The sequence below is a fragment of the Haemaphysalis longicornis genome, unplaced genomic scaffold (assembly GCF_048455015.1).
Source record: "Haemaphysalis longicornis isolate Haplotype H1 unplaced genomic scaffold, Haemaphysalis longicornis Haplotype H1 scaffold_1, whole genome shotgun sequence".
NCBI classification, from domain to species: Eukaryota; Metazoa; Arthropoda; class Arachnida; order Ixodida; family Ixodidae; genus Haemaphysalis; species Haemaphysalis longicornis.
In genome coordinates, this window is record NW_027526203.1 from 369,681,702 (window position 1) to 369,708,624 (window position 26,923).

Genomic DNA, 26,923 nt, shown 5'->3' on the forward strand with positions numbered 1-26,923 from the left:
AGTGTGCATGTATGCACAACCATTACAGGCCAACTCACTTCTACACCTCAGTGTCCCTAAACAATACTCTACTGTTTTGTGTTAGCACAAGAATGATTGGTGCCTTTGCTTATGTATTTCATGAGAGTAGCAGACTGATAGCTTTTATCTCTTTTATTGTGCTCTTCCATTGCACTGTTTGAAGGTCTGCATCATGCCTGAAGGTCTACATCATGAAGGTCTGCAACCAACTAGCCCAGCTTGCAATTCAGGTACTTTTGTTACCGTTTCTAGTCCCTACATTTCTCTTGTATTCACCGGGATCTTCTGGCTGGTTGGGCAGTATTCTGAAGCTGAAAGACTTATTCAGCAAGATTGACTGTGAGGAGTGAATCACGCGAGTGCAGGGACGTTGCCCAGAGGGGCTACCCTACCCGCAAGAAATTTTGCCCCATTCCAGCCCGCCTAGACATGAAAATTATACATGCCCCAGATAGGTTGTCTCCCTAACTTGCAGCACTGAACTGGACCAGCCGATGAAAGTGCTTCAGCTGTGTTCCCCAACAGAGCATTACTGGCTTTATTGGCACCGTGAAGCTGTGTGCAACAGCTTTTAGCCCAGAAAGTTTTTGCTTTCTCAAGAACCTTTGACAAAAATATAAAAAATTTAATTGATTGTGAAAAGGATCTCGACCTGGATGGGCATTGGTAGATTAAACAATTGAAAGAAAAAAATACCCAGCCACAAAATAGAGATACAAGAAGCACACCCCCAGCTTCCCCCCCTTCCTTTTTTTTTGTCATAACGCCAAACAGGGCCGGTTTCAGGTAATGTGATGCCCTAAGCACGAAAATGTACCACTTTAAACAGGACAAGAAAAAAAGATATGCGATGTTTATAAATACATACAAAATTTCACTTATTTTCCAAATAAATTTTCTCAGCTCAATATTGTTCACCAAGTTTGAGTCTGAGTCCTGAAAAACTAAATGCACGACAGCTCTGTGGCTGGTATCTACTTAACAGGTGACTTGCACTGGAAGTTGCAGGGCCCCAGTGATACAGAACAACTATCAAGGAACCATCAGTCACCTTGAAGGTGATTTAAACTGAAGGAAACACTGAACATATTTTTCAGTGTAATACCTTTTCACCTTGGTGGGTGCAAGTGTTAAGGACATGCAGGTGAGAGCGGCAGAACTAACCGTGCCGTTGAGGCCCTCCCCTCTTTCCTCCTTCTCACTCTTCTCCTCCTCCGCTTTCTCCGGTCGCTCATCATCTTCAGTGAGCGATGGTGTGGTCACCTTTTCAGTGCTTCCCGTACTGCCCTCTGAAATACATCATAACAGCCATAATCTACAATGTTGCATGATGTTAGTGCGCAACAAGTCTAGAGCATAGTTTTCCCATCAGTGAAGGCCAGTATAGCCAAGCATGTGGTCTGGCATTCTGGAGCCATGATGGATGATAGGAACCAGCGAGTGCTTCTGCAGCAAAAATATGGTCTCAGAAAACGGCTCTGACTGGTGGCATGTACAGTTGAACCCCTTTATAAGAGACCCGTACCGGGGAGCAGTTTATTTCTCTTATATGAGATGTCTCTTATAAGCAGGAAACCATGTTTTCACTTACTAATCAGTCCTAGTTCAATGTAGGCACCGTATGACTAAAATAAGCTCAAAAGAATGCTACAGCATGTTGCAAAAGATTCATTCTAATTTATGTTTGGCCCAAAGAATTTATGAAACAGTTCTGAATCTGCTTCACAACTGTATTTACACTGTTTCATGACTGTATACATTACACTGTTTTTTACAACCGATTCTACAAGCTTTCTTTCCTTTCACTGTTTGTGGAAGATGAATCGTAGATGTTGAGTTCACAAGCCTGATGAATAGCCAGAGTGCACAGCTTCTTCCACTCTGTGCTCTGGCTATTCATTACGCTTGCAGGACTCAACATCTGCGATGCTTCTTGACTGGGAGCTACACGAGTGGGAAAGCCCGCATGTGCGGTCGCGCTCCAATGGATGGCAGCAAGCTTCAACCACTTCTGTAAGTTGCATTTCCATTGGCAGGGCTACTCATCGTCATTTCATAGCTGACTGAACCACTGTGTGTTTGCTGAAGTTATAATAAATAGCGACTGCAGGCGTCTGTCGTCCACCTGTGTTTCCACAATGGAAGCAACTGCAATTCGTGACTGGTGGCACTGCACCTGAAGTTAAAATGTCTGTTACAAGCGAGATTATTGATTAAAGTTCAAGGATGACTTGTCCCTTATAACCAACGGTTTCTACATCCGATGTCTGTTATAAAAGAGGTCAATTTAATGGGAAAGATAGGGGAGCCAACCATGCGGGTGAATAGTGTCTCATACCCATTTGTCTCTTACATCCATGTCTCTTATAACCAGGTTCAACTGTATTTCAAAACAAATTACATACCACATTTTACTGTAAAGACAACTCACCAAGTTTCATTCCATAGACAATCAGTAATCACAGTTTTTTAACAAACGATGCGAGCGCGCCATTTTTGTAACCGTCTGGCAGCCAGAACGGGGTCAAGAAAATGGCTGTAAAACGAGTTGCTCCAGTTTCTTCCAGTTTGGTGAATAAATGGTGCCTTTTTTATGCCCCTGTTATTTTACGTTAACGGCAATACATATTCACCAAAAACTAACAAGTATGTATTTAGCTATATATATACATACACTGGTGAAAACTGAAAATATGCATTTGAAATTGAAAGTAAAAAATTTGCACTCAAGTTTTCAAATATACAAACAAGAAAGGGTGAACCCTAGCTGCAACTGACTGAAGCAAGCTGCTGTAAGTGAATGGAAGCTGAACGTCACGTTGCAATAAAGGTGGGCTGTATTGCACAGAAATAAGTCAAAGTGTAGAAAAACTGTAGAAAAGAAGAGCAATGTGCCACCTAAATCTTGTTTGCTGAAATGAATACTTTAGCCCATCTCAATATTGAGCACAACTGCTGTCTCATGCTTTAATCATAACAGGAAGCAGCAGCTGACGATACCCGCTCCCTCAGTACCAGCTTGGGTGCCAGCAGGTATTACCATGCAGCTCCTGGTTTGCCAATCAAGCTAATTAGCTAGCAAATACCAGTTCTGCTAGTCCCAGATCAGACAGGCTGGTTGCTGAGCAGCTGGTCCCAGCATGCATATTAACTCATGGGAGAAAGCAGATGATATATTGGGACAAATTTTCAGTCAAGAGTATCTTGACGTTTAATTGTTGCTCAAAAATATTGGCCAGCCAAAACTCATTCAACCGAAATCATCGATGCACGTTTGAGACTACTTGCACAAGGCAAACATTGACTAACACATTTATGTTTATTGATCCAACTAATATGTATTGCATGCACAACCAATATGCCTGGGGCAATCAATAAGCCTCTTTAAACCTTTTAATTTTCTTTTGTTCAACTGCACATTTATTTGTGCTCGAGAAGTTGCATGCACATCGCATTGGATGATCCTGTTCAGCACGCACCGGACTTACTTGGCAATTTAGAAATTTTCACTCTAGCCATCATGATGAAACAATGAGCACAGTCAAAGGCAGTGCAACCTATCTTATTCAATAGCATGCTTTGCGTTTAGCAAAAAATTTCATTTTGGACAAGACAAGTGGCACTGCCATCCAAAGGCTCTCATTCTTCTGTCAAGGTGGTGAAGGCTCCCATATATGCAAAACACTCCGATTCAATTTCTAAATTACCAAGTAAGTGCAGTCACCAGTCTTGGTGTCACACGAAATAGATCATCAAGAGTGACCTTTGCGTAAAGTTGAGCTTAAACGAACAGGTGGTCAAAAAAAGTTTTAGAAGGTCATTTGCAAAGATAGCTTACAATATTTTTATTAACCGATTGGCTTGTTTGCAGCCCAGTAGCATGCAGTTGCAGAATACTGCTTTCATTTATTTAAACTGTTAACACTTCGGTGCCTCAGAACACACCTGGCAGCTATAAATGCTCAGTAGTGGCTTGCATGCTTGGCTCCCATCGTTTAATTGATTACTGATGCAGGCCCTGTTCTTAACAGGCTTACGGCAGCTGTTAAGACCACTAAACAGCTGTCGTAAGATGTTCCACATAAAACAAAGCATAAAATGCAACAACAAAGAAATCATAAATGCAACTGCAGTGCAAAAACTGCCTGTAACGAAATAAATGTGAGCAATAAAGAAATGGAGGGGGAGGGGGGGAGAGAGTATTTTAACCCCTATGCTGCATGAAACCTCCAGTACAGTGAATGCCTCTGCAAGATGAAAAGCTGCCAAAGATTACTTTCTTGGACTCACCATGATGGGTGCACTTTTCCTCCTCCTCAAACTGCTCACTCCGTTTGCAGCTCTCATCATCACAAAGTGACAAGGACAGCTCCTGCAGCAAAAGCCAATGGTTCATCACAACACTGAAGAGCCATACACGACACCATTACCTTTTTATTACGGTGAGCTGCATCAACGTACGCACACAGCTAACATGCAGGGCTTTGCAATGTACTGTTTGCAGCATCTACCACTTTAGTACTTAACGCTGCCATCTGTGGCAATTACCAGCACTGTAGTACGCTTAACCATCACATGCCTCTTGTGACAAGTTATTGCGCATGGGCCTGGTTAAAGAAGCAGTTCCAGCAAATGCAGATAAATAAAAAAAGGATGCCGTTAAACATAATAAAAAGCAGGGTGTCGGAACAAGATGTTTTTCGTTCCAGTTTCTGCTTCGTTCCATAAATAAAAGTTCCGTTCTGGTTCAGCTCCAGAACAAAAAAAAATAATAATGGCTTGTAAGGGTTCATAACACTTAGTTTGCACACAATAAAAATTGAGATTTGTGAAATTATGTTAAAAAACATTGAGAATTATGAAACTATGTTAAAAAAGATGAAGTGATATATTTTTGTAAAATTTTTTGTAAAAATTTGTGCAGCTCAATTGCACACAAAAAATCCGAGGACACTTGAGCACTCCTCGTCGTATCCCTTTTCATGGTGCAGCTGCAAATGATGCTCCAACTTTTTACACTGGTCCCTACAAACTACATTCCGGCAATCCTCAACCTGGCACCCAGGTTTGATTGTGATGGTGTCGCAGATGAAAAATCCTTGACCACTATTTGTTTTGGGGCACCCGATTGGGGTGAAGTAATATATATATATATATATATATATATATATATATATATATATATATATATATATATATATATATATATATATATATATATATATATATATATATATATATATATATATATATATATATATATATAGGTACAATTCTCAGGTGCGAACACTCCAACCTTCCAGAAAACCAGCGTGCTCCTCTCACACGCTTAGTTCTTGAGAACGCCACCTTGGTCTAGAACCCGAACATTAAAATTCTCAGGAATAAATTTGTGAGGCAGTTTAAAATGCAACTGTGCGCTTTGTCACTATCTCGTATAGCTGTGATGCTATCGTTAAGAGTTTAAAACGACCTGTCTCATCGTACACTCTAAAACTGCTGTGTTTAATCTTAAAACATTGTGTGAGGGAAGGTAGCAATGGGCCAACATCAGTACCTTCAGCCCACCCCCTGTATGCATACAGACAAAGGGATAACAGCAAGATAATTGGGGAATATCAAAGGCGCACATCTGCACGGGAAGTGTATTTTTCTAAAAACTAATATAGATAGGAATTCCCTGCCCGACACTGTTGCTTCCGCTCCTTATGAAATGTTTTCCACTATGCTCTGGCAACACTTGTAAACAAGTGAAACATGTCTTGTAGCTGTTTGTATTGAGTGTGCGGCAGTAATCGGCTGTTTTCTCTGCTTGTCGCGTGTGCTGGTGTTCACGCCAAAGATTGTATGTGCTGTTCTTTATTGCTATGTCGTGTTTTAGAATATTCGTCTTTATTCATGTATCACACTCCCTACAACAATGCCGCAGGACTAATGTGGGTATTTTAATAAAATGAATAAACAAATAAATAAGGCCGCGACGTCTGCATCACAGCCAGATGCACGCGGCAATCAGGTGGGGAGCTAAGCACTGTGCCTGTCAACACAGACGGAGAGAGTATAGAAGCAGGCAGCATGCCTGCTGGAGAGAGGGCGCTGCGAGACGAAAGACGATTTTATGCCAGTGAATTGACGGCAATTGCCCACCTGGCTGCATGGCAATTGAAATGAATCCTAAATACCTGAAATTGCTACTCAAACCAATCAAATTTTTTTCAGTTTAACTCCTGAACGAAACATAAATATTGTTATGTTTTCGTTCCGGCCAAAACTAGTCGTTTTTTTTTTTTCGTTTTTCGTCCCCGGTTTTTGCTTCGTTACTGACATCCTGATAAAAAAGACAACACTTTATGCTCATAAACTTAATATTGGTAGCCATAAAAATGCCTTGGAATGGCAAACAAACACATAAAATCCAACCACTTTCACAACTGATATGTGAAGACTGAGGAAACAGTGGAGCTGGTGGTCTGACTAGCTTAACTTGGTTTTTCTATATACCTTTAACTTGGCGCACACTGCCTCTCTCAACTAGGAGAGCACCTGCACGTCAGAACTGACGTCATCACTAAGCACAGCCAATACCCGACGCGTGCCTCCCCACCAGACCATCTTTGCCGCGACGCTACTCCCCACACCTGCTCAGCGGCTCCTTGCCACTTCTCCACATACTTCTTGGCCTAGCAGTTTCCTACTCTCAGCTTTGCTGCGTCGATTTTTGAGCGACGCTAGGCACTGCTGGAACTCAAGCCTAAACAGCTCTGTTGTTAAAACTAATCTTGGCAAGATTTGTGCTCTACTTTAAGCAAACATACACACTCCCAAGTTGAGTGTGCTAACTTGTTTGATAGTTACAATGCCCACCAATATAGAAGTAAACAGGTCTTGGTGGATGCTCAAGAAACCACGGATGACAGGTTAGAGAATCACATTCCCAACTTGATAACTGTTGCATATCCACCTTACCTACAGCTTTAAGCATACTGTGAGGCAAGTCTGCAATTAACACAAACATAACCTGTGCATTGAAAAGCTGTTGCAAAAGCAGCCTTTGCCCCAACATGGAGTGGAGGAGTAGTATGCAAGTCGACAGCAAGGAATGGAAGGAGAAAGGGAAGGCAGCCCTCGCTGGAAAAAGCTTTTAAGCTTTTTCCTCTCAGTGTGGGAGGTGATTCAACAAAGGCAGACACACTAATGTCGACTTATTTAAAATCAAGGTTGTTTTTACCGGCATACATTGCACTTAAAAATTTAGAAGGAATGGGAGAAAAGATGAGGAAGACAGACAGAGACAATATGTGGCATGTTTTTCAAGGCGCAACAAAAAGAATGGATAGGTAAATACACGCAAGCAAAGAAACAAGTGTCTTGGCTAGCGCACACCTTTTAAGTGTAATACAGTTGAACTCTCGAACTGCCCAAATTAACAAACAAACTCGATTCCCGCCCCTCCCTCCCCACAGTTGCCCATCGATTTTATTAAGTTCTATCGAGGATCAAATATAGTTCTTTTGAGATGGCCGCACACAAATCACAATTTTTCTCTCCCTCGTATTGATATTTATTACGGCTAGGCATCAGTTAAAAATTTTAATTCGATTAATAGGCTGGCTTTAATTGGTTAATTGATCTATTAACCAGTTACGTTGGTTTAGAAAAAAAAACCAAACATAATAATTTACTAATATTCATAATCGTATAACAATAAAAAATATCAATATGCTCGTTGGCCTCATCACAGACATTTCAAATGAGGTAAGCAGGTCATCATTATGGCACTGATGCGGGCGAGACGCTTTTCACTGCGTCCATCATGCACACTGTTTATTGAATTAGGATCATATGCACTCACTGTAATTGCAGGGAACACCTATAAACTGTAGTTTACTTATGCCATAGATAGTTTATACAATGGGCAAACGGCGCAAATGCCCGCTTGCCGATTTTTATACCGTGTAAATTTGTATTAATAGTCGCCATTTTCTTGTCTGTCTTGACTATAAACTGCTGGTATTAATCACTATCATCTCTAAGCATATTTAAATCATGTTTTGCAATAACGTCAGGCGGGTTATTTTAACATGTATATGATCCTCGACACGTTTGTGCACAATTTCAACACAACACTCTTGCTCACATGACTTCAACTGATCAACCGGTCAAAAAATTTAATTGTGACTAAAGCATTAATTGAGTAATCGGAAGGTTAATCGATCAATCGCCCACCCCTAATGACCGCATTTGAAATGTAGAGACATTTAAACATGTCAGCTTTGGCGAGGTATATTTTAGACTGCTCATTGGCGATGTTGATATATCAGTTATCTTCCAGAGTTATTGTTAAATAAAAAGCTCAGTTCTGATGTTAAACAATTTTGCATTTGGTGAAATTCCTTAATATACGATTTATTTTATATACTGTTTCAGACTGCATTGAAATTAGAGTGGAGTCAATGAGAGCTTGCTTCTGGGCTAGAATTGGTACATTGCTATTTATAAAGCACTGAACTAAGTTGACATTGACGAAGACGAAAAACGGGAAAACAAAATGCACCCATATGAAAGCACAAAGTTCTATCAACTGACTTCTGATTGTTTCCAACATTTTCTGACCCTACCGGAAAACGTTGGAAACAAACATACAAAGAAAACACTCAAACCCAACACACAAAACCTTATCTGTGTTCAATTCTTGTAGTTGCGCTTTTGCCTGCGTGCATCTTGTCTCGCCATCCTCCGGCTTTGTCGATGTCAACGTAGGGCAGTGTTTTGTAGTAGAGTGGAGTGCTTGTTTATCATATTTTGTTCACTGCAATTGATCCATATGGAACCTTTTCTAAAATGCATCAAGGCACACTACCTCGTTAAATTTTGCCATAACTGGGAAGTTTATTTCCGGAATGTTTCTCTTTGCCAGAACGCGGCACTGCCACGGCGTAGGCCAGACCTCCGTGGGCCAGACTTTTACGAAATGCTTGACCAAATATTGTTAGTTCTGTACAGTACGTAAGATGCATTCATACGCAAAACTATTACCATCGCAGCGGGTAGAAAAGTCTATTCTAAAAAAGAGCGGCGCACCTTCCCGAGCGTTCCTTTCCAGGAGGAAATCCTAATAGGGACGGCAAGGGCGCCAAGCCGTCGGCCAAAGCCCCTTTTGGCGCGACCTTTGACTTTGGTTCTTACCCGCGGGGGACAAAGGAAAAAAAAAAAAAAAAAAAAAAAGAGGACCGCCCAGCGTTCATGGAAAATGTTTACGACGACGGACCCCACACGACGCGGCCGCCGTCGCATTCATCGGTGGGCGCATCAAGTGCGCCTTGCGGTCACCGGCGGCCGCCCGCTGTCCCCGGCTGCGTCGCGGAACAAGGCGGCGTACGAGCCCCTTCGGGGAGCCCCGGCCCGCAACTCCAGAATGGAAGCGGTTTGTGCGGGGGCTGGCTTGTTCCAGGCAGTACTGCACGATATACGAGAACGGCATGCGCGCCCGACGTCAGCTTGTGGACAACGCACGGTTAAGAGTGACAACCACCCGGCGTTGTTTGCACGCGGACAGCTAGCACGCGCGGACCGGGGCGGATGAGCTGCGTGCGTGCCGGAAGTGAGGTGCCCAGCAAATCAGCGCGGTCACGGTGGCCCTGGGCATAGGCCCTGGGACCCAGCGCGGCACTTTTGTGACCGCGCCACCTGCGAGTCGGGGTCGACAGCGAAAGTGGCCAAGCGGCGGACGAAGCGGCTTAGCTCGGCCGCGCGAGGCTTGCGCACGAGCGCCAAAGTATTGCAGGCGCGCGGGGTAGATTTTCGAAGGGATCGTCCGGGGGCAGCCTGGGGAAAGCCGTGGCGGCACGGCCGCACAACGTCGGCAGCGCTAGAAATAGGGACATGGCGGAAGCCGAACGCGCCGGCCGAGCAGCACAAAGGAGCCGTCGGCGTGGTGGCGGTCGTGAGCCGCATCAGCGACCTCATCAACGGCGCAGTCGTCGCGCTCGTCATGCAGGGCCCGTCCGAAATTACAGGGCAGAGGCGAAATTAAGGCCTTCCCTGTGTATTACAGCAGGAAAATGCACAAAGCAAGCACCGGGGGCCCTACCCCGCGCGCTCGGCCAGGAGGGAGCACTTTTCACGCACAGGAGGAGAGGGGGGCGCAAAAGGGCGAGCCTCGGCGGCGGCGGCGCAGCAGCCAGAGAGGGGCCCTTTCATCCTGGCCGCCGCCGGCGGCGCCCCTGATGAAGGCGGCGGCCGCCTCGACACGCGCGCCGCCGCGATGCCTTCCGGGCGAAGCTCGGGAAAAATGCGCTCCCAGCGACTGCTCCGAGCTGTGCCGTGGCGGCAGAAACTGGACCAGACCTCTTCGCACTGTTGCGGCCTCCGAGTCGGGGGCGAACGCGTGATCCATTGACCAGCACGACGGCGCATTTGGCCGGTGACCTCCGAAAGCGGCATGGTGAATTGGAACAGACATCAAAACGCTGCACGGGCAAAATGTCTTTTCGCTCAGCAACGGGATGGACGAGCGAACGGCATAGCCGTCGAACAACACGGGGCGTCAAGTACGACACTGAACGCGTGTCACTCGTTTTATGCGGGCACGGACAGATTTATGGGCCAATCCCTTTTACACGGGCCGAACCATCTCGCGAATGTCTCCTACCACAGCTGGATCGCCAACGACCCATTGAGCTGGAAAACTCGTGAGGGCACAGAAAAGGAGCGCGCAGAGGTTTTCTTAAACTTCCTAACCATTTAAAAAAAATTAAGGAGAAATGAGACAGGTGTAAATGGGTGGGAGAGAGCATGTCGCTATAAAAACACCTCCAAACGTTGCGCGTTCATAACTTTTTGTGGCGATAAAAGGCCCTCCCAGATGTACCGAAACTGTACGCGCAACTGCGAACTGTCATGGCGTTTTACTAAACTACACCCGGATTACCGCAAAAGCCTTCGTGAGGCGAACGCCACCACGGCCCATACTTTGCTTCTCCACGCACCCACTTGACATTTACAGCATGAAATCCAATGGTGCTTCCCGCACGCGAGGCGAGAACGTGGCTTCCTCACGCGTGCTTCAAAGTGCCTTACCTTGGCGGTGAATGGACAAAGCGGCTTCAGCAAGGACAAATAGATCGAGCGCGACTCCAGATTAGGTACCTATATACGAAATGTATAATGCAAGTGTCCATGAAACCGATCACCTAGGTTACGTTTAGACTGCACAAAAAAAAAAACGAATATTGCAATCGGCAAAACTAGGCTGGTTTATTTTCAGTTCAACAATATGGCGGACAGCGATAATCGCCGAGGAAACTATTTCTTTTGGATTAATTTTTACTTGGCGCCGTAACGCCAGGAACAAAACGCTATACGCTTGCCCACACCTTAGGTTCGGTTCGCCGTTTTCGTAAGGGAAGGACAGCAATAAATTAGTTCTGAAACTCCTAAAACTCCGGAAAGAAAGTATGTCCCATTCACTCCTAAAAATTGCGCTTTAACAAGCAACATTCAGTTTTTTTTTTTTTTTTTTTTTTGAAGGCCGATTCGACCAGACCCGTCGGACTTTACCGCCCATGTTATCGATTCCATTGTGTAGTATGGTAGTCGTGTGTACTCTGAAACTTAATGCGAAAGAAAATGACCACATCATAAATCAAAGCTTTGTGAATGCATAAAGCTTTGAGTACCTCGAGTTCAATCTGGCGCTCAGTATAACCTGAAAATATAGTTTCTGCAGCTCCTCGCTCGCGTCAGATTGCCAAGCGTTAGACTAAATACGAATTTCTTTTGCGAAAGATACGAGAAACAAGCGTGCATTTATTAAAAACAGACATAACAGTTCCATGTTTAACAAGAAAAAAAAAGCAATGACATTTATTTTGAAATTTTTTTCGTAACTAAAGCCGAATGTTATGCTTTATGTAAACAGTTTTTACGGTAGAAAAAAAAACAGAAAATTATTCTGCTTCAAACTTTTCATAGTGCGGCGTAACAGGACGCGCCAAAAAGTGATGCAACGTGGACCTACCAAAATTGCGCCCACCTCCCCGCGAGGGGAACCCTGTGTAGATGCGACGCATCGTGGGGTTCACTTGGTGTTTCCGTTGGATTGATTCTGAAATCACGTGAAACGTGTCGGGAACGCGTATGATTATTATGTTTTATGATTATTATTATGTTTTATTGGCCAATCTTGGTCAATCTCTCTAAGTGGTATGCTTGAGGCTTCGCTGTCGCAACGACCTTTACTCCATCATTATTGCTGTAAGTGGGAGCTTCTTTTCTTTTATTGCAAGTGTTAATCACTGCCCCATCATGCGTTGTATCAGTAGCATCTTGACGTAGTTTGAATGAGTCAAGGATATAAGGCGCGTTCGTGGCATTTGATTCTGTCTCGGTTTTGTGGCGCAGTGGGAAGAGAACCATGTACCTCGCGTTCCGCCCACAGGGTCGTGGGATTTTTTTTATAGTGTATTATTTTTTTTTATAGTGTAGGGGGAGGGGTGTGGACGGACAACAACGCCGTATGGAGGGACAAGGCGAGTGAATGAGATGCAGTCGCATCTAAAAGCACACAAATAGTGGACGTAATTATCACGTGCTCTGCCTTTCCGACCACCACCACCTCTCTTTTTCTCCTGAGGCCAGTGAAAGCGTCAGAGGGCCAGTTCCCGAAGATGTCATTTGTCTGCTGCCCCGAGAAAAGAAACCGCACGGTCGTCGTCGCCGCGCATCAACGAGACGTGTGTTGCCGGCAGAACGCGCAACTGGGGGAATCTCCACAACTGGAACTAATTACCCCTGTCTACGCTCGGTTGAGCGGGTGTAATCTAACAGATAAATGCCGAGGAGAAACGCAAGAAGATGAAAGGAATGGTGAAGTGGGAGAGGCCGACTAGGAGGACGACAGTGGAGCCGATTAGGGAAGAGCAGAAGGTGGGATCGAAACGATGTGAGCTCTCGCAGGGCGGGTACCCCCTCCCCTTCCCCCGGCTACACAGCACCGTACCATACCGCCAGTGAAAGTTGGGCCCGCTTCGCTGCGTCGCCTCAATAAGCGAGCACTGGCGAGGCGAAGTGTCGGTACTCCTTTAACGCTTATCGTGCGAGGAAATGAACGCTCTGCAGCCGGAGCACACAACGCGACGCGTCACGCTGCACGAGTACGCGCCTTCCGGCAGAGAAGCCTCGCACGTGCCCTGCAAGCCTGCAGGCGACGCTGCTGTACCACGGCTTTTGAACCGAACCACTCGTGGGTGCGAACACTGGCGCTGCTCGATACCAGGGCCCACCAGGCGGGAACGACGCAGGCCCCAGACGATTATGCCTTTCCCCGCTTTCACTTCCACATTTTTGGTGCAATCAAGCTCCTGCCCGCTTCAAGGAGCAAGAGGGCTCATTCATCCTGCAACTAAGCGGCAGCTTTTTTGCGAAGTGTAGCGTATTAACGTCATTACGCTCAAACACGCAAGTGCCGTCAAGTGTGATTCTGACGCCCCAGTTTGGCTCCGAATCAACGACCGCAAAGAGCAAGTTGATCGTGGCTTGTGCTGGGAGTAATTAGTGTAAGCTTGGTTGCATGTTAACAAGTTTAAACTAGCAAAAGACCCACAATGGCTCTTTACCACGTTGCGCCTTGCAGGAACTCCGTCCTGACTTGTGAAGCGCAAGTTTACTTAACGCCTCCATGCTTAACACGTATGTATGGAAGCAGAGCGCGCGTCTCAAACAAGCGGCCCGCGAGCAGCATGCGGCCCCCAAACCTTTTGATTGCGGCCCGGCCCGCTCATGAGTGTCTTCGTTCATTTATTTTTCATTGTTTTTTTTTTTTTGTTGTTGTTTAAAGCGAATGCGTGAGTGCGCGCCTTGCTGGCGTAGCCAAGGGGGTCAGAAACTGCTCGAAAACGCGTTAATATTGTCTTTTACGGCGTCAGGTAGAGTGCAAAAAAATCACCGTGGAACAAATATTTTGTATGTCAGAATCAGCGTCCAGATTATAGTCATCCTGGATATCGGCATCGATACGTTTCTCCAATCCTGACGCCGAATTTCATCCAGAAATGACCCGGCATATTTACAAGATGTGGGAAAGGCCTTGGGTTTTTTTTTTTCTTTTTTTTTATTGCAACGTTAGCTGGCATTTTGTTACCCCCCCTCCGCCTTTTGACGCCTTAATTGGACATTGCGATTACTACATGCTACGGAAACCAGAAGTAAACACGCCACGAATGGAAGCGACAATCTTTTCTAACCATATCAGCTTCCAGTTGCGCGGGTTGCGTAACACACGTGGAACTGGAAGGACCGCGCCGGGGGCGTGGGGGGAGGGGGGGGGGGGGGACGTTGTAAAGAGCGGTATTTCGACGAACTACGATATAGACATTGTTGCACGGCAAAAACAAAACTTAAAAGTACAACTCCCACCTATTCGCTTTCGGACTATCGAAGGAGCAAATTGGTCATGCCGGGAGCGCCACCACGTGACTATTTCAAGATCTACACCGACGACGATCGTATTACCGCGGTCTTGCAGCATACACAGCCGGTGATGAAATTTTATACTTTTCGTTTCTCCAGCTCGAACTGCAGTAATCGAAAGCCGATACGGACCACGACTGGGCAGCGCGCGCTCTGCGCTGACAAGCGAGTAGCTCTCACGGGAATCGGAGCGCACTTCTCCCGCCCTGGAAAACACCTGCGCGGTGGCTCAGTGGCTAAGGCGTTGTGCTGCTAAGCCCGAGGACGCGGGTTCGATTCCCGGCCACGGTGGCGCCGCTTTTCTGATGGAGGCGAAAAGCAAAAACTCCCGAGGTTTCGGCGCACGTTAAAGATCCCCAGGTTTTCAAAATTAATCCGGAGCCCTCCATTACGGCGCGCCTCATAACCGGAGTAGTTTCGGCGCGTTGAATCCCATTAAATAAAACAAAAAAAAAAAACGCCCTGGAAAATGCTACTAGAGATGAACTGAACGAATCACGTCATGTAACAACAAAAAAGTGATAATAAAACGAACTTCTTGACCAAGAAAAAATATTTCACTCGAGAAACAGCCGCCATAAGAACTGAACCAAATGCCATAGACGCTCGTTGCCACACAACGCCTTCTGGCAAAAGGTTCCGTCTTGCGGCTGTGGAAGCTACTAACTAAACTACACGGCGACGACTTCAAGTCACTGAAATGTAGTATGATACTACGCGAAGCATAGGTAGCCAACAACATGTGATAACAGAAAAAGTAGTGAAACACCGAAATGCATTTAGCTCTCTTCACCTTGACACCCGCTGACCATTCTTTTAGCTTCGCTCTTCCAACTTTGGTTCACCGTATGCAATATTCACCAGACATTCTTGTTGCGCCGCTCGTATGATAACGTGCATGCGCATATACGAGCGTTATGGAAACTCCTGAATAACGTGCCCTCCACCGCTCCCAAGGAAAATTTCTGACGGCACTTTCACGAGATAATACGTCGTTTGCAAAAGCGACCCTTTCGTTTACGTTCTATACATTCGGAAAATATATGCCACTTGGCCGCGATAGAACAGGCTGCGCGGTTAACGACTGAATGGGTGGGTATCACCGTTTCGAGAAACCACGCTGTTACCAAGATCGTTTTGTATCCATACTCGCCTTGCTTCTTGATACTTCTCGGAGCAGCGTTCCCTCGGGAGGGAGGGGGGTTACGCACGTCACGAAAAAGGGGCAATCACAGGAGGTAAGGATTCCTCCAGACTCCCACGACGCAAAAAATGCAGCTCCTAGTTTAACGTCACATAAGCTAGGAGCGGCATTCAGCGGGGTGAAGATCCTGAAAGACTGGGATTGAAGTTAGGTGGCGAATTTTCGTTGGAGATATTTTAGTACAGTAGGTTCATACCGTCTTTTTTTTTTTTTTTTCATTTCAATTACCTTGGCTGCAAAACGCGGTTGTAGCCGATGTGCCATGCGACATATAACAATTTTTCCTCATGAACCAGCGAAGCCGCAAGATCGCTCACATCGTTTGCAAGTGACGCATCTCTGGTGCTCAAAGTGTGCAAACCCACAAATCGGAATTTCGCACCAGTGGCAAACGCGCTCATCGACTTTTCACTGACTAAACAATGTGTGTAACGCATAAAACGGTAGTGAGAGAGGAGAGAGAAATGAGGCGATGTGCTCACCAGCGGACATTCAGACATGGACCTCTCAGCTTTGGAAAAGGCCGAACAAAACTTCACGGTGAAGCGAGGCATCTTCCTGAGGATGGTCGCCATGTCAACAATGGTCACGTGCAGCGCCTGGCGAATAACGCAATCAGCGCAGCCTCAAGGAGTCGATCCAGCGTCGATCATCGCTCGATGTCGTGCGGGATGGAAGCTCGTCGAGAGCGCGCGGACATTCGCCGAGCAGCGGGCAGGAGCGCCACAGGCGCAGCTGGCGCAACGCGCATGCGCGGCAGGCGCTGGGGCGGCCCATTCCCACTGAAGGGTGGGTCGGCACAGACCGGGCGCAGCCGCTGCCTCCTTCGCCGCTTCGCAACGGGCCGCGTGCGAGCAGGGGGCCTGCGCGAAGGGGCTTCCCCAAGACTAGCGCATAAAATGACCGTGAATGCTTGCTGCGCGCTACCAGGCCCTGGCGCAACCCTGCTCCTTTAATACAAAAAGAACTTGCGACATCCGTGCAAGCCAATACAACTAGAAAACTCCACAAGCGTGTCGATCAGCCGCGCAAGAAATAACGGTTGTGAAAATTTTTACGGCCCCTTCCCTTCCGCCTTTAGCACACTTACAGGGTGCCACGAAAATTCTGAATGCCGTTTAGTGTCACGATTTTTTTTTTCTTTTCTCTAATTCTCAAACCGGCGTACTCATTTATCCCGTGTTTACCGTTTAATTCTTCTGTTGCATTGCGCAAAAAAGTTACACCGAAAAGAACAAGGAATGTTGAATGAACATGCAGCGCATTCGACAAAACACTCCCATGCTGCTCCAGAACAGCTGCAGGACTGCACCCAGATGGCCCAATGGGGCATCAAATCAGCCCTGCGAAACACGTAGGCGCGAGCTGGACGCCACCAGATGATACTCCCGATTAGTGGGATGCGAGAGGATGCCTCTATGCTCCGAAAGACGCAGCGAGTGTGTATCGATGGATTAGACGGGTAGGAAACAAGACATACCACCACAACGATGTGTGTCAAACCCCATTTGTCGTATCAGCACGTGATGTGTGAAAGACCCGTCGTTAGAGCGAAAATGAGGCTAACAGAAGGGAGTCTTCCAGCAGGCTTACATAAAAGACTCATCTTGAGGGTTGTTTCAAGAATGTCCTGTCTGAAAGCATTTTGACGAAGCAACTTCAACGAAAGTATGCAACGTTTTGCTGCCCATCACCTTAAGGCATTCGTTAAATTTCAGATACAACCACCGCAATGCAAAAGACTTGAAAACAACGGCTGCCAGTCAACGTGCTGCTCGTGTAATGTACCAAAACAGGTAAAACTATTCCAGCATCTTGGATAGCCACGCGTTCTACGTTGATTGGACGCTCCGGCTTCAGAACATTGCAGCGGTGTTATTAACTCGAAGCGCTGGTAATACGGTGGAATTAAGGAGCCGAGAAAGGCACAATCCCAACGTTGCGTGCCTGCCATCTGGACGGTGGGCGACGGAAAAACTAAGGCATAATGTCACCCCTCAGATCCTGCAGCCGCGATCCAAACGCCACGTTTTGCCTGCGGCTTTGGGCGGACACAGCTCGTGTCACAGCGTATTTCAGAAGCGCGAAGAGTAACCTCCACGAACTGCATGAACAGCCGCCACCAGCAGTGCCCGGATAAGCATCTCGGCCGCCATCCAGCAGCCCTTCTTTCTTTTTTTTTCCTCCGGCGGCATTTCTTGGGTCTGCAAGAAACGAATCGGCCAGTCCTCTCGGGAACGGGGTTTGCGCGGATCTAATCGACCGCCGCCGCCACTGTGGACTGAGCAGGGGAAAGAACGCAGCAGCCGCGGCGGCTTTAATGGGTGTCCGAGGGTCGCCGGGTGCTGGGCCCCGGTCTGCGGCCATCGAAGCAGGGAGCGCCGGCTGAGAGGCGGCGGCGGCGGCGGCGAGCGCTTTGGTCGAGGCCGCCGAGAGGGCTGCGCCGATCTTGGCGGGCACATGTCGGCGGCGCCTTTGATCTCCCTCGGCTGAGATGCCGCCAGCGGGGGCCGTCCAACAACGCCGGCTCGCCGCCCGAGCATTGTTGTCGACGGGGACGCAGCCGGCCGCAAGCGACGTGCCGCGTCGCTAATCGCTCTCGGGCTTCGCGGGAGGCGCAAATGAGCACGCCAAGGCCTTCACTGCTGGTGGCGGCGGCGGCCGCGATAGTGCTCTCCATTAAACGCGGCGGCCTCCCTGGTCAGCCGGCAGGGACAAGTGGCCCCTCCGCCTGGACTTATTTTGCCTACTCCCGCCGCCGTCGCACTGAGCGCAAAATGCGTGCCATTCCGCCCGTCCGTTTCTCGGCTTCGAAACGTATTTGCACTAAGCCCCAGGCTTGGTTTTATTTTTAGATTACAACAGAGCAGTTCGACACGTCCCGTTGCGCCGGTAGCGGTCGTACACAAAAAAGAAATGCGTTTCATAGCAGCGTAAAACTCGCCATTGCAATCTACTTATACATACATCTTCAGGCGAATGAGTATTCTCAGCGGTGTTCTTATTACGCAGCGGATACATTAGCACATTTCGAGCTTGTCAAGGCACACGCGAGTATACTTCGTTTCACTACAACCCCAACGAGCAGACAACGCGAAGAAATGGCTAACAACAGAATGAAAATTAAAAAAAAAAACCTGCCCTAAGCCGCGGAAAACCATGACTCGAAGTAGTTTGTCGAGCCCTTTGACACAATAACAAGCTCGAAATGGGGCGATCCATCGCTGCGTAACCTATCCACCGAGATGGGCATACAGTAATAAATTTTAGAATCGGGAAGTTGACAAGCCGGTAGCCAAACCGAAGTGATGCGCTCGCAAAAATTTCATCAATATTGAACAAAAATATGTGTAACAATTAGAACGCATGTCAATTCATTTGTAAACCCACAATTAAGTGGTGACCACATGCGGCGATTTTGATGAGCGACGCGAAAAACGTAACTCAATGGGTGCAGTGGACGGGTAGCGTGGGCGACAGCGACAAGCGAAAAACTTGCATTCTTACCCGCCGTGGGCACTGCCGGCCAGACGCGAGCGACGGCTCGTCGCTGTCGTCGCCCCCGGGGGCAGCGTATATTTCTTTCGCTCGTCGCTGTCGCCCAGACTACCTGTTTATTGCACCCATTGATTACGTTTTTCGCGTCGCTCACCAAATTCGCTGCATGTGGTTACCCCTTTATACTGTGAAATGCTGGTTCAACGCTCTGTGGGAGTACATAATTTCACCTTGGGCCAGACAAGCGACAACACAGTGTTCAGCTACGCGCGCTCCCATAGTCCTAGATTTGTGCTGACTCTTTTTTGCCTCGCTTTTAAACGGCGCTGACCATTTCTTCGCCCTACGACGCGCGACGCGTTGTTGGTCCAGTATTTCATGAAACGGCCTGGTCTGCACGCAGGTATACGCAGGTATACAATTGTCTCAGCGGAGCGTGTTGAGAACTGGTAAATCGCAAAGCTTGCATTCATTACAGGAAGCAGCCGAACCTCTCTCCGTGATGAAATTAAGCCACGTACGTTTAGTAAAGAAGCAATGTAGCCCGCAGCCCCAGTGAAACAATACGATGAGGTATAGAAGTACTCCAGTCGCGGTGCCGCATTGCTGAAACTTTCGACCCTGACAGTGCACTGGGTTGTTTTCTTTCTTTGTTTTATCCTTTGTTTTTCGGGAGACGTTTGAAAACCGCCTGCACAAATTCAGAACTCACTCCAGTCCAACGCACTCAAGAAGGCTACTGAACTCGATAACGCCTGTATTGTACCCAGTATACACGCAAACAGCCCATTCTACAGAGCAAGCTTGGAGGAAAAAAAAAAAAAACTGCCGCTTCTTTAACTCTCCTTCTCCTGCCAGCTTGCCATATTCACTGCCTATAGCTGGCGCTTGGCCTCTTATCGATCCCCAGTCGTACTTTACAAGGGCGATAGAATTTCCTACCAACTGAAACCGGGCAGCGAGCAGCTTCAGGAATTGCACGCCAAGGCAGGCGATAGCGTTGCCGGAGCAAACGAAGCGAGTAGCTGGCTACTGGCGCCTGTGCACATAATTTTGCACAGTTTTACAGCAAGGCTGTATACCTCCATCCCCAAAGGTTTCATCGCCGTGAGCAAAAACGATCTCCGTGGGCAAAAACGCCAAGGCCTAAGACGCCGAGCGCATGTGTCAGACTAATCAGGCATGCAGCATAGAGCTCAGAATTCGTTTAAGGAAACCACACACAAAAAGGCATCTAAACCGCATTATGATTGATTGATTGATTGATTGATTGATTGATTGATTGATTGATTGATTGATTGATTGATTGATTGATTGATTGATTGATTGATTGTAGGGTTTAACGCGCCGACGCAACGCAGGCGATGAGGCGCGCCGTAGTGGGGGCTCCGGATTAATTTTGGCCACCTGGGGATCTTTAACGTGCGCCGAAATCTCGTACACACGGGCGTTTTTGCTTTTCGCCTAAACCGTATTATGGATGACAAGGCGCCTGTGAACAATGGTACCCCCAACTCCCCTGATGTGAGGCGTTTTTTTTTTTTCTTTTCGGAGCTGGCTTATCATGAATTCAGACAGCAATTAGGAGATCGGCGAAAGCGCTGTCGCCAGACGTCGACGACAAAGTGAACGGAAGAAGAAGTGAACGAAATGAAACAGAGATGTGAAACAATCATTTCGTCTCGTCTCCCGCGTCTCTATACGGCGTAACTCTGGTTATATTTTTTTTTGCTGCCACATTTACCATTTGGTACTTAACTAAATAGCCGCCGCTTACAAACCCCGTCAAATATCGCCCCCCCCCCCCCCCCCCCCGCACCTCCTCCCCTTCCCCCCGGTGGGTACGAGCCGCTTCATTAAGGTGAAGAAGAAGATATGAGCAGCCTTCTTGTGAAGCGCTATGGAAATTCACGGCAAGTCAATTAAGAGCTTGCTTACTTCGTGAGTGCCTTCAGGCGTGCTCAAGAAAGTTATCCAACGGAAGAATTTGAAAAGTGTTGCTTATGGTTCCAAGAGTGGTCAGCTTCTTTTCATGTATAGTACGCTGTTCTCGAAACCCTGTTGCATATGTGTAATGCCTTTTCCGCCCAAACTCTCTCTCACCATTCTTGAAAGTCAATTAAATAAAGCAGCGTGTCGAACCGCAACCGAACCGGTACTTTTGCCGGAGCTGGAACTGAACCCGAACCCGAACAGTTACTTTTTGAGCACGCTGAACCCGAACCGGAACTAAACCGAAAGAAGAAATAACGGTTACCGGTTTACGATGAAACGGTTCGACCGCCCGCCGTTCGGGGCTTTTCGCTTTCACGTACCACCAACTTCGTAAGTTCTCACGCACTTTCCCCTTCATATCAGCCACAATACTATCAACACTGTCTTCGTCGTTACACGAGGAAAGGTATACGCACCAATGTTGGAATGGTATGCTACTCCTGGTAGCGCAAGCAGAATGCAAAGCTGACCCAACTCTGGGCAGCGGGGAAGGCCCACACCCGAAATGTGGCATACTTGTTGCGTTTCATAGTTTGCTTGAAAGTGTAAATGCTTGACACGTGTGGCCCTCAAGAGTTGCCCGGTGGCTGAGCCGTTATTTGCTGACCACAAGCCGTTTTTCTGGTGTAGGCGAAGAACGAAAACTTCCATGTATCGAGATTTCGACGTAGGTTCAAAATTCCCAGGTGGTCTAAATTGGTCTACTCGCCTGCAATATACGGCGCGGAGTAACTTGAGGCATGACACGCGCCAATATATCTTTTGATAAGCGTGTTGCCACAGGAAAACAAAAAAATTGGCTCCAATCCACGCTGTGAAGGTGGGAGGAAAGCAAAGCTTTAAACGACACCCACAACAATTGCCCATGCGACGTCACTGGAATTCGCACACGTGGCTCGACAAAGAGTGAAACCAGAGATTCTGCCAGCCGTTACCTGGAATTCGTGGGGACGGCGTCCCGAACGTAGCAGCGTCGGCCACGGCCGGGCCAGAGCGGCGGAAGAAAGAAAACGGAGAGGAGCGTCTTCTTAAGTGTGAGACAGCGGAACCTAGCCATCCTGATGCGTTAGCTTGGGGCTACACCACCGCGCGACACAAGCGCGGACACCGAAACAATTCGGCATGTGAGCTTAGTGATTCCCATTCATATCGATTTAAACTAGTTAGTTTAGTAAGTTTGAGAATTGCGTGAAAGCTGAGGGAACTTTTATAATCGCTATTTATCAGAACCAGTTGCTCCTTTCGCCTTTTGTAATACCTGTTAAAACACAACTGAATTGGTATTCACCAACTAAGAAAACGAAAGTCCCATTCATGGCAAGCAGTGCGCAAAAGGTAGTGTTTGTTTAGCGGCCAGATGTCTGTATGGGGTCTCTACATTTTGTTTTCCCGCTGGTAGAGGTAGAAAGCTTTGCTTTAAAAATCAGCGCCGTTCCACTCTGTGAAGAACAATGACCCGCGAAACGCGGCGCTGCCCAAGGAGTGCATCGGAAATAAACACGTTTGTTCGTAATGCGCGATTGAGAATACTTCCTAGCCAATTACCTGAATGAAACTTGGAAGGACTAGAGTCTAATTCTAGCGAGAAAACATGGGTTGTCCGTTTCCTTCCCGCGTCGTAGGCATCTTACTGCCTGTGTAACACATCCAACCCAAACCGTTCGACCACGGAGGACAGCAGTCAGGTAGCATCTGGCGTTGAAATTTCCCACCAGCACAACGGGCGTGTCAATGAGCGTGTGACGCCTGGCTACGCGAGCACCCCCCCCCCCCCCCCCTCCATCTAAAACCCCATCACCGTGCTCGCATAAACGGGCAACCGGTGATGTACGCGTGCTTAGACGTGAAAGACACGGGTCAAAATGTCACTCTAGGAGCCCTCCAAGAAGGAAACACAAAACACTAGCACTTGGGTGCGAATAATTTCCGTTCTACACCGATTTGCCCACACAGACGATATGTGGAAACCGAGGCGTATGCAGCTTCGCTGTAAAAGGGTAATCGAAATAAGCGACCTCCATTGCCAGGTATTTGTTCCTTTTTCGAAAAAATAAAAATAACGCCGCATGTCAAGAGGCCACGTGATTTTGGAGCCGGTTCGTAAAAAAAGGCTAAAAATCAGTGCCCTTCCACTCTGTGAAGAAGGATGACCTGCGAAACTTGACGCCGTCCACGGAGCGCACAAAACAAAACATGTTTGTTTGTAATTTAGGATTGAGCATACTTCCTAGCCAAGTAGCTTAATGAAACTTGGAAGGACCCGAGCTAAATTTACTCTAGCGGACAAACATGGAGCTGTCTGTTACACTCGCGCGTTGTAGGCATCTTACCGTTTGTGTAACACACCAAACCCAATCCGCTCGTTCACTGGGGACACCGGAGAGGTCTCGTTAGGCTGGTTGACGAGCACCTTTAAACCTCCCGCCAGCACAACGAACGTGTCATTAGTAAGGGAATGAAACCTACAGCTGCACCTGCACGCCAACCCCTCCCTCCACTCCCAATCCGTGCACGCAAAACTGGCAACCGGTTATGTGCGCGTGCGTAACAGACCCCGTCGAAAATGGCGCTCTAAAAGCCCTTCAAGCTGTACAAGTAATATTGGCTTACTTTCAGGTTTCGATTTATTGATGATTTATTTACGATTTACTGCGTATCGGCGCGTTAAAACGCGCCGATACGCAGGCGATGAGGCGCGCCGTAGTGGAGGGCTCCGGATTAAGTTACGTCGTGGTACCGAGCGAGCAAGTTGCGGTTGATTCAGGAGGGATTCGCAGCTACTCGACGAGGTGAAACTTGAGGCGGCGATGGAGGCGGCAGCGGCTTTCCGTTGTTTTCGCGCCCATTCGTGCTTCTGTTTGGGCCGACGATTGCTTAAAGCGAAAGACATGCGTCCGTCCCATAGCGAGTTAGAACCTGGAAGGCCTCGAGCTCTATTCTAGCGGGCAAACATGTCGATGTCCGTTTCCCTCCCCCATTGTAGGCATCTCACTGTCTGTGCAACACAACAATCCAGACCCAAACAGCTCCATTAAGGAGGACAGCTGACAAGGAGCATTGAGCCATGAGACTTTCACGTTTAAATATGCCACCAGCGTAACGGACATGTTATCGGTAGCGGCAGAAAGCCCAGCTGTTCGTGCACGCGTCCTTCCACCCCCATCCCGTGCACGCATAAACCAGAATCGGGTGATGGGCACACACTTAGGCGTGAAATACATCGGCGAAAATGTCACTCGGAAAGGCTGAAGAAGAATTATGTGCTCACGACGGCGTTCCAACGGGGCAAGTTGTTCTTAAACCTAGAGGGATTCGCAGCTACTCGGCGAGGTGGAATTTAGCGGTAACAGCGACGGGGATACATGTCAGGCAGCGGCGGCTTTCAGTGAGTTTTTTTACGCCCGGCATTCGCGGTTCTGTTGATTCTCCGCGATAATCTGATAACGGCGCTACCGCCGTTGTAAGCCGATTGCGCAACCTGTTAAAGAGGCATCGGTGGTGAGAGGGGATAGGAGCTGCGAAAAAGCGGTCGGCGGTGGCGAGGAGGAGCCCCGGAGCGGCACTGAGCAAATCGGCTTCACCGGATTAAAAATTAGGGGGGGGGGTTAGACATATACTGCTTCACAGTAATAATAATAAATAATAATAATAAAACGCTGGGGCTCTGGAGGAAACGAATTTATGTCCTGACTAAAAAGCCTGTGATTTTCGCCTGCGTGCGCTTCGTTAGCATTGAGCGGACAGACGTTTCTTAGCACGCAAGCGCGGTCAACGTGTACTCGTTTCCTTCGAGAGATCTCAGAACAAAAATACCAGCGAATGAGCAGGCGCTGGGAGAAACCGCGAGTAGTAGTAGTAGTAGAAAAACTTTATTAGATGCGACGCATCTCTTTCACTCGCCTTGTCCCTCCGGCGTCGTCCGGCGTAGTCCGCATCCCTCCCCCATTCCCCTCGCCGCGCCAGCTACGCGCAAGCGCCGCTCTCACCGCAGCGCCATCTGCGTGTTAGCGCTCGCCGGCGCTCGCTCCGTCGCCGTGCCAGCTGTGCGTGGGTGCGGGTTAGCGTGCAGCTTGCGCTCGGTTAACACATGCGCATGCGCTGCTATGCGCTTCTCTCTCTCATTCCGCTGCATATAAACGCGGTAACTGCGCCGCTCCGCTCAGTCGTTCCGCTGCCGCTCCGCCGATGACATCCTCCGATGACCACCGATGATTTGAATGGAGACTAACAGGCCTGCTATCGCGATGGTCGGCGCAACCGTAACAAGCACCGGCCAACCCGATAAAAATTTACACCATCTTCCCGCGAGGGGAACCATGGGGTAGATGCGACGCACCGGGGGTGAACATGCTGCGTAAAATATGGACACACAACAGCAATGGACACGCTAACATAACGGAAACGCAACGGAAACCCCCGATGCGTCGCATCTACCCCATGGTTCCCCTCGCGGGAAGATGGTGTAAATTTTTTTTAGAAAATAAGGGGGGGGGGGCAAAAAGAAGCGGCGGCTCCGTGAAAACGAAACTAGTGCCTTTTTTTCATGAATTGGAGAAATACACTTCCTGGCGTTCTGGCGGCCCGCTCCTTTTTAAAATGTGTGTTTCTCGAAATACTTTGTTAAATCGCGAATGTCACTGAAGCTATATATATCGTTAGTTCGGTCATAAAAGCAGTGGGCCGTATAGGCACCTGCGGGGGAATCCGAATTTGTTCGTTGGACGGGGAGATTCGTAAGATCGGGTTGCGTTAGATCGACTTTTGACTGTACAATATTGTACTCCGTCATGATCGATGCGCGTATTGTCTTATCTGCAACCGTTCCTTTTTCGCGATTTTCAGGTAACCGTTGTGACACAATGGAAGCCCGGTTTCACGCACGCGTCGTGTGCCCAGCGACCTTATCAGAGCTTTTCGGTCGAACAACCGATCTATGGGGAAATGCATTAGTCTTTTTTTACAGGACCCCGTCTGTCCCACTAGAAAGCTTTCGCTTTAAGAGGGAGCGGTAGAGGGAGCGGTAGAAGCGTGCCCGAGTAACGCGCTCTGCGCACGCACTAAAGTCAGCTGCTCAAAACGAAAGCCTTTGAAAAACTGTGGTTGATTTCTCTGTCGTAGGAATCAGTAAAACACGAATGTGAAATGTGCAGCGAAATCTGCAGCTGAGCATGATTTGCGGGTCGGCGGCTGTCTTGTGGGTGTGCTTGGCGAGCGACGTCCTGCTGGCGGGTCGCTTCGGCAAAGGTGTACTGGTGTCATTTCCGTGACGGATGTGACGTCAGTGAAATCTTGGCGCATCCCGGCATAAAACACTTTTGTGTTAAAATATAAAGCCCGAAAACGAACAACCCTAAGCACAACGTACTTTTTAGTACTAAAGGTTGCTTCCCCGCAAGGAGACCATGTGTGCAGGGGTGCACCCTTTACAGGCCAATTGCTTCGTTGTACTGGCGACACTTCCGTGACGGATATGACGTGGGTTAAGTCTTGGTGTATCCGGGAATAAACCACTTTCGTGTTAAAGGAACGCAAGCTACGAATACCGCCACTTGTCGCTGCCGGGAAGAAGCTTATAAGAAGCAGGCAACTAGAAAGATCCGTGTGTACGCATTTTAAGCGCACGTTAACCAAACTGGCGTATCAATCCGTAGTCCTTCGTACGGGAATTGAACCTCAGCCTTTTCGTTCTTCAACAGCGTTTTTTCAAGAAACACGCGGAGCTTTCATACAAATGGG

The 26,923-nt window shown here is 47.9% G+C and overlaps 1 protein-coding gene across 2 annotated transcripts in view; it reads right to left on the reverse strand.

Moving 5' to 3' along the window:
• Positions 1-26,923, reverse strand: part of LOC144155069 (uncharacterized) — a 72,594-nt gene that overhangs the window by 8,778 nt on the left and 36,893 nt on the right. Inside the window, exons 1-3 of one of the 2 annotated variants that reach the window (XM_077686305.1) lie at positions 16,177-16,437; positions 4,312-4,393; positions 1,186-1,310 (exon numbers count right to left, since the gene is read on the reverse strand). In XM_077686305.1, the coding sequence (XP_077542431.1) occupies positions 1,186-1,310; positions 4,312-4,393; positions 16,177-16,269 (300 nt within the window). In that variant the 5' untranslated portion in view covers positions 16,270-16,437. Of the gene's footprint in view, positions 1-1,185; positions 1,311-4,311; positions 4,394-16,176; positions 16,438-26,923 lie in introns of those variants that run through there. The other variant, XM_077686304.1, reaches the window with a different exon arrangement.